This window comes from Tachypleus tridentatus, chromosome 10 (assembly GCF_004210375.1).
Source record: "Tachypleus tridentatus isolate NWPU-2018 chromosome 10, ASM421037v1, whole genome shotgun sequence".
NCBI classification, from domain to species: Eukaryota; Metazoa; Arthropoda; class Merostomata; order Xiphosura; family Limulidae; genus Tachypleus; species Tachypleus tridentatus.
The window spans coordinates 170,831,955-170,840,891 of NC_134834.1; the positions used below are offsets into that span (position 1 = coordinate 170,831,955).

General features: G+C 32.7%; 1 protein-coding gene and 1 long non-coding RNA gene across 2 annotated transcripts in view; one reads left to right on the forward strand and one right to left on the reverse strand.

The window, feature by feature from the left end:
- LOC143230902 (uncharacterized) overlaps positions 1-8,937 on the forward strand; it is an 80,685-nt gene that overhangs the window by 34,041 nt on the left and 37,707 nt on the right. The window contains exons 5-7 of the mRNA XM_076465201.1: positions 1,260-1,399; positions 5,090-5,251; positions 7,290-7,361. Of these exons, the coding sequence (XP_076321316.1) occupies positions 1,260-1,399; positions 5,090-5,251; positions 7,290-7,361 (374 nt within the window). The remainder of the gene's footprint in view (positions 1-1,259; positions 1,400-5,089; positions 5,252-7,289; positions 7,362-8,937) is intronic.
- On the reverse strand, positions 253-8,853 carry LOC143230904 (uncharacterized). The gene is made up of 2 exons (XR_013016675.1): positions 8,499-8,853; positions 253-1,419 (listed from the first exon to the last, which is right to left on the reverse strand). It is a non-coding gene; the product is annotated as an uncharacterized LOC143230904 (long non-coding RNA).

Sequence of the window (8,937 nt, forward strand, 5' to 3'; positions counted from 1 at the left end):
TAAATCAAAATAATTAACCTCTGTGAAAGAGGACCGAAGACCGCCTGGAGGGGTTATCTGTTTACGCCACTCAAACCATTATACAGTAATATGTTGTCTGATATGACGTCACATAAGGGATGCTTAACGTTCAAACTTCTATTGTCGTGACGCCAGTAAAATGTGCAAATGCCATGAATCACGATAAGTGCTATGAATTCTGTAGGCTACAACACGGTGTTGCATACGAACTTCAAACGCGAGAAATAAAAATATTTGTTCTTAATTTTGGTTTTATTTACTCTTGAAACAGAACACTTTTGGGAACCGTGTGGAAGTACATCTAGTATATAAACAATTTTTGAAAAAATCAAAGTGTTTAGGACAAATCTCAAATCTATATAAATATTATACATGAAGGACAACTGTTCTCTAGTTAACACACTCCTCATTCTATATAAATATTATACATGAAGAACAACTGTTCTCTAGTTAACACACTTCTCATTCTATATAAATATTATACATGAAGGACAACTGTTCTCTAGTTAACACACTTCTCATTCTATATAAATGTTATACATGAAGGACAACTGTTCTCTAGTTAACACACTTCTCATTCTATATAAATGTTATACATGAAGGACAACTGTTCTCTAGTTAACACACTTCTCATTCTATATAAATATTATACATGAAGGACAACTGTTCTCTAGTTAACACACTTCTCATTCTATATAAATATTTTTCATGAAGAACAACTGTTCTCAAGTTAACACACTTCTCATTCTATATAAATGTTATACATGAAGGACAACTGTTCTCAAGTTAACACACTTCTCATTCTATATAAATATTTTTCATGAAGAACAACTGTTCTCAAGTTAACACACTTCTCATTCATTAGTGCCACACAAACAGATGAATCCAAACAAAGAAACAGTTTTCTAAATTATGTGCCGTTTTAAGTTTTCTTTAGCACATAATATATATTGTCTGAAACACATGTATTTTAATGATATTTTATTGGTTATTCATCTGAGGTAATAAAATAAATATTGGTTTTTGATGTCTTAATACCATGCATACCAAATTACGTTAAATGTGTTCTAGCTTTCATAAATGAAATTCCATATTAAAAATATAGCATAAATCAACCTTGACATTCAGATTTAAAAAAGTGATAAAATATAAAAATGTATCGTTCAGTTTGTAAAATACTTAATTATTATCGAATCTGTTTTATGTGCATTATTTTGATTACGTATAATAATCAACAGGTTTCGATAAGTACAAAGGAGGACTGGATACGGTTCACGATCTCACTGGGACGGAGAGTATATATACTTGCTGGAGAGGAATCGAGATTATGTTCCACGTCTCCACTTTACTTCCTTACGAAGAAAATGACGCTCAACAGGTAAGACGACAGTATATAGTCTGAAATATAGTTTTCATTATTTTTCTTTCTTCGTTTTAAATGACTCGTTATGAAGTATTATACTGACGTATTATATGCTGAAGTATTATACCCTAAAGTACTACACTGAAATATTATGCTGAAATATTATACTGAAGTATTGTATGCTGAAATATTATACTGAACACATTTTACACAAATGAAATAAAAACAAAAATGACATCGCCAACCAGGAAGATACTCAACCTACAGCAGAGTTAAAATTACCAGCAATTATTACTGCAAAACATACTGCAATTATGTCAGTGATGCGATTTTTATGTTAAAGACATTCCATTAAGATTAAAATACCAAACCCCGTCATTCAACACTGGACTGTCACATGTGCGATTTATCAACTGCAACTGGTAGCCGAGTTCAGGTATGATATATGTACACACACTGGAACCATTTGTGTGTACACATTTCTTGTCAACACTAAAGAGTGAAATCTTTCCTGTCGCACCTGTTGTTATTCCAGCTGCACAGTAAAACGCTCATATATTTTATGTGTTAAAGATGGCATGCAAACACTAAGTTGTAAAAATTTCCATCCAAGAGTTGCTGTTACACCAAGCAGTACATAAAGGGATTTGTATAATTTATTTGTTAAGAATATTCTGTCAGTATAACACTTAGATAAAACACTTGTTATCCAAAACTCAGCTGTTACTTCACCAGAGTTTAAAATAAATATTGATATAGGTTAGTTGTAACATTGCCTTGCCAAATAAATCATGTGTTTAATGTTGAAGATCCCATGTTCGTATCGCCTTATTAGTTTTTTGTACAGTAAATGCTGTTACATTTCATTCAAAAACTCGGTACACCTTAAGAATCCATGTCTGAAAGCAGAGAAGAATGTGTTGTTATATGTCAGCTGTATTATAACTACCGTATTTAGTGCCGACGAGGCCTTTCGCCAATACCAGGGCTCACCAGGGTGGCTGGAATACGAAAGACATAGTAGTGGTCTAGACGATAAATATATATATGATTAATTTTCATGACCAACAAATATCATGGTGTGAACCAGATTAAGCGAATTAATTCCAGTTATTAGGAATTTTATTTACGTCATTTATAAGTCAATGCATATCTGATGCATAAAACGTTTATAGAGTTTTGTGTTACAATTACTCAGTAATTACTAGACAATAAAAACAAACAGTGCCAACATTCACTGCTATGCCATCTGCTGCACTAAAATCTTTGTATTTGCAGCTTTGGAACTGATGATGAAATACTGCTGATACACATAAAAGAATTACAAACAATAAGTAATTACAACTAAGCGGTCAGTATAACATTAGTACGATACATTACTTAACAAACTAGATACACAGTTTAATAGTACGAGTATTTGCTTTAAATAGAGTAGTAAGCCTTTTTTTTTTTTATGCCACCACAAGTTTTCTTAAGACTGATTGCAAAATACTGTACAATATATCCTGTACTACTCTCCAAAGTTGTTGTTTATTTGCTGTTTGACATTCTTAGTTTCCGTATAAGCTTATACATACTTAATAATATTCATTATAAGGCTTTGTGAATGCCCGTCCATGGTTGATAGTGTTCACTCAGCCTTTATTTTTATCTTCTGTTATTGTTTCACTTTATTTTACGGATAATTCCATGATTAACACCTCAGTTATATGTAGATCTACAACACAATCATATGATATTCATCCCGTACTGGTACTGGTCCAGTGATGTAGTCAGGTTTTCTACTCAAAGGGTCAAAATCAGTATAAGAGGGGGAGGGTAATAAATTAAAAATAGTTCAAAATGATGTAAATTTTCATCAAAATGATCATTGAAACAAATCGAAACAAATGTAACAGTGTTTATAGACATTTTATTTTTAGTAAATGATAAAAAATGAATTTATTACATTTAAAAGCTGAAAACTAATATGCGATTAATAAGATCAGATTTTTTCATGGGACCAAGTCCCCTTGCAACTCCCGGCAACAGCTATCGCATTGGTTCCCCATTATGCTTTATTCTAGATGTTGTTTTTGACTGTGTTGTCCATCTTATCTATTTATTTTCAAACAGTTTAAATTTGGATTTACTTGTAAAAACGTAACCTCAATAGCTAGTTTTTCATTTAATTGCTTGAAGTTTGATATCCAGTTAAGCCTTTGGTTTTGTTATCCCTTCCTAGCGGGCTTTCAGTAGCACAGCTATGCCCGCGGACTTCCTACGCTAGAAACTGAGTTTCGACAGCCATGGTGGGCAGAGAATACACAGCTCATTGTGTTGCTTTATGTTTAACTTCAAACAAATAGCAACAACATCAAGATCTCCACCTTACGAGTGTTTTAGAAACTATACATCCACTATGAGCTCACTTTGTGTGAAATGGATCGTTTAGTTCTGAATTTACTATTCAATGAATTGTCGCATACCACATAAAAAGTACTTAAGTATTTTTTGGAGAAATCTGACCTTCTACCACGGTCACTTCTAGAATTAACATACCGAGTTCATCTACCTTTTCCAGAGTTTCCGAAACGAGACATTTCGCCTCAATGTGTCTTACGTATTAATCTTTATTAGACAAAATTTTATATATCATTTCTGTATTGTAGCATAAACGACACATAAGTGCATTCATCTCATTAATACTGGGCAAGGTACAACTTCCACTTTTTTTATAGGCACTCTGCTGCTATAACATCGTCCGCCTGATTTAGTGGCAGTGTCTTGGAATAAACTAATAATATATTACTATATTCTGGAACAGTGCTTTTCTGTACGCTATAGACTAAGCAGCACTATAATATTAAAATTTTAATCCAGATTTATTTATAATTTCCATTTTTATTTCCAACACTTTATAGTGTTGTGGTTTTCTGGGTCAAAGGTAATTTATCACATCTTAAGCATACTAACATGTCATATAATACCAGCTGTTATCCCAGCTAGTGTTCACCGATGAGTTAGCGGTAGATTTACTGACGCACAAAGATAAAATCAGGGTTCAATTCCACACGGTTGGCAGCGAGCAGATAGCCCATTGTTTAGCTTGGCAATAAGACAAAAATACAACAACAAAAAAAACAAAACCTCCAGCTAATACATGAAAACATTTATACGACTTCATTGTTCAAATACGTTATGAATAATCGTCTATGACATAATTTGTACAACTGCTACTACATCAGCTGACAAAGTTAACGTGACAAGTTGATCATGCAAGATCTTCTGATACATCAGCTAACAGAACTAAATTAACAAGTCTATTATACAACTATTACTGAATCCCCAATTTAACAGTTCCTGCTGTGTCACTTGACACATAAAAGATTGATACTATTTGTATGTTTATGGGGGTTTGTTAACACTAGACTATCATATGGTTCATTCAGCCCTTACTGCCTTGCTTCTGAAGATAAACCAGAATTTTAGTGATATCTAAACAGATAACAATGCCAAAGTTCTGAAATTTTGGTATTTAACATGTGCTATAAACGTTACTCGTCCAATGCTATTTTAAATCAAGGTTTAGAGCTTGAAATTAGTTTATAGCTATATCCTAAGGGTTATTTCTATAACTTATCGAATATCTTTTTTCTTTTACTGAATGTTTTAAAGTATTTTTTGTTTGCTAAAAAAAGTAAATCGATATTTAAATTTTCACAGCTTCAGAAGAAGCGCCATATTGGAAATGATATAGTGTGTGTGGTGTTCCTAGAAGCAGACAGCACGACGTTTTCCCCTGCTTGCATTAAGTCACATTTCTTACATACCTTCCTCGTCGTCAAGACAAGTCCAACCCATCGCACATTTCCTACAGTGTATGAGGTATGTAAAGAGCTAAGGTATTGTTAACTTATACAAATACCCAAGTAACATGTATCAGAGGGATGTGAACATACATCAGCTAGAAACTCGCTCAATGTAAATGCGTAGATACATGTATATTCATTTTAAATTTATAACGTAAAACGAAACCGATTCCAGTAGAAAGGATCACTTTTTTAAATTGTCAGTTTAAAATTTTCTAATTTTTCTTCGATGCTGATACATCTTTAGAAAGTGTTAGATCTATGATAAAGCTGGTATGTTAAAACATTCACTCCGTAAAGACAATTATAACAAGCTGTAATACCAGAATAAGTACATTCTAGATGTGTACATATCTGTGTTTTAGACCAGAGTTCTTAACGTTGGCATAGCAATACTAACAAAACACTTTACAAGAAGTTGTAAATAATAAATAAAATTCGTGGCAGGTATTTCGATTTAACACTTTGCATCTCAAGAATAGATGCAAAGCAATCGAGGGCGCTCAGAAGAGACCTTCTCTTCGCCCCTCTCGTAAAGTAAAATTTAACTGGGCTAGTAATTCATTATTAATAGCTAAACCGATAAGACTTAAAGTTAACGAATTTGTAATGCAATTTGTAATGGCAAAGGTCCGATGGTGGTCCGCGAGAGATTAAATATTGACTCTACAAAAAAAAAACAAAAAACACACACACACAAGAGGATAGGGATTTGCAGATCCAAAAACCTCAGAATTTGATGGGGGGGGGGAACGGGAGTACCCCGAGAAAACCCACCTTCACAATCAGGGTGTTAAATAATTTACTCTGACCGAGTCCGGAAGTTGCTGAAAACAAAATCAGGGTTAGTAAAGGTTATAACAAAAAACACTCAAAGAATATACAAGAATATACACGCAGGTATTCCATTTAAATCAAGGTACTCTGTGTTAAAAAGGAATTTTAATGATAGAACAGCAATAGTTTTAAAAACTTTGCATAGAAAAAGTTTTAGCCAGATACATACTATTAATATGAAAATACTTTGTTTTAAAAATGTGCTTGTCGTATGTATAATAATACTAAGACCCTTTGTCCTATAAGGAAGTTCTAGACCTAGATATAAAAATAATATCAAAGTGGTAATTGAAACAACTAGCTTTCTCGACAGCATAATAGCATAAAAATACTTATAATAACAATAAGTCTGAAGTGGTCTCATAATAGCAAACACTGGATAACACACAGTTTGTAGTTTGTTATACATATATTTTTCTGAATGATTCTCTGCACTTTATTTGTTTATGAAGTCTTGTCCTGGGGGAATTTCTCAATTTACCATCAACACACCCACACCCACACACAAACAAACTCTTTAAACTATATATATAAGAACGATCGTAATTGTTCTATTCCTTTTAAAGATGATTTTATAATATTTAATATTATAATAGAGTTAAAGTTGGTCAGTACTAAAGTAATCGTCGATAACACGATATAATTCTATTTAATAATAATTTCATACTGTGAGAAGAATACATTGAACTGATTTTGTGTCTTGAAAACAAACATCTTGAAGAATATTGTATGAGAGATATAATTCAAACACTTTTATATTATTTTTCTATATTACATTCCTACCAATTAACACAATACCTCATATTCACATATAACAATCGTCAAAACGTTTAAGAAGAGAATTGTATTAACAAATTTTGTGAGTTAAATAGATAACATTTGACTATTTTTTTTCAGCCAATATACAATATACTACTTTTAACTCCAACAAAAATATCAAATTTTGGATTATAAGATATAAATTTTTTTTATTTCGTTTTCATCAGTATCCCATTCTCGTATATTCTAATAGAGAGATGGAGAAACGTATACCATACTTCCGAGTTGAATCACTGTCTGTAAACTCCATTCAACTGTTGTATTTTATTTTACGATTATTTGTTTTTTCTGTCTACATATTTAGCAACATAAAGTCAGTAAGCATCAACTTCTTTGTATCACCAATTTTAAAAAGATTTTTGGGAGCTGTTCGAGTTTGTTATTAATTTTTCTGTCAGGTATCTGTGGTTTCTCGAGATGAAGTTGGATCTTATAAGCCTTATCTTAGGAACAGATCAGTATTTGACAAGGTAAATGAGAACGATTCTTTTTATCTCGCATTTCAACAAACTATTTCAAACGAAGAAATAACACCTATTTTCCAATATCTACATACTTAGTATTAGTATATGCCTCTCTAGTATAAGTAAATACTAAAAAAAAAATTAAACAATAGTTCTTGTATTTTTCGCCAATTTAATAATCGCAATTTAATATCATTTAAACAAATTTTCAAAGTTAAAGTTTTTATTTACACTAAATATTTCGGTTAGAAAGGTTTCTATAGTAGCTATTTTTAGTTTTATCTCACATTAATCAGACGTTTCTGAACGTTTCGTGTTCCACCGAGCTTTGGTTCGATAGTTATGGTGGTCGACTCACAATCTATGGGTCGCGGATTGAAACCCTTCGTAAAACACATTTGCTCTTTCAGCTCTGAATCGTCATAATATGACAGCCAGTTCCACTGTTCCTCGGTAAAGAGTAGCTGAAGAAGACGGTAGGTGGTGTTGACAAGCTGTCTTTCCCCTAGTCTATCACTTCAAAATTAGAGAGACGCTAGCCTAAATAGTCCTCCAGTAACCCAACAAACAAATCCATCTTGCTGTGCACAATTCTTTTCAATTGGTAACCTAAGTTAAAACTACAAGTTTATAAACTGGTCTCCGTAATTAGTGTTCCAATTATTAGATTGCATTCTTCAAAAGAGTCTCCACAATTAGTGTATCCTTACTTATAGTTTAAATTTTGCAGACGAGTCTTGAAGCTTAAAATACGCATTGCAAGTTAACATTCTGTAGACGAAGTAATTAGTGATAACGAGAAACCCTCTTGAAATAAAAATTTATCTTAAGATGGCTGGTAAGGGTATTAAAATAAAGTAGAAAACACATTTTGATTTTCTTAGGTCATTTTCAGGTCGAAACGTTCTTCTCTACTTTATTTTAGTAAAAGTTTTAATACCCATATTAGCCGTCTTAAGATACTTTCTGTAGACAAGTCGCCAATATAAGTGAGACTATATCCAGCTTACATTCTTTAAAAGAGACCCTGAGACTAGTGTTCTTATTGCCAGATAGCTTGAAGCAGACGAGGTTTCAGGCTTAGAATTCCAACCTACAGATGACATTTTAGAGACAAGTCTCCAAGATTATGGTTCCTATTACCTGCTTACACCCTGTATACAAGTCTTCATCACTAGTGTTTCCAGTTTCAGCTATCGATATATAGAAAAGACTCCGAGGAAAGTGTTCCTGTATCCAGCAAACTTTCTTTGGACGAGGTTCACGTTTTGTGTTTCTGCTACAAGCTAACACTTTTTGTATGGTTCTTACAATCGGTGTTGCAACTTTTAGGTGACATTCTGTTGACGAGTATCCAAGAATAGTATTCTTATGTTCAACTACCATTCTGTAGGCAGTTTCCAAATGTAATGTTCCATATTAGGATCTCCACGTCTAGTTTTTTTGTATATTGTCTCTACAAATAGTGTTCTTACTCTCAGCTAGCTTTCTGTTAATGTTATCCACGATTACTCTTCCTAATTTCAGGTAGTTTTCTTTACATAGTCTCCACTATTAGTGTTCCTACTTCCAACTAGCGTTC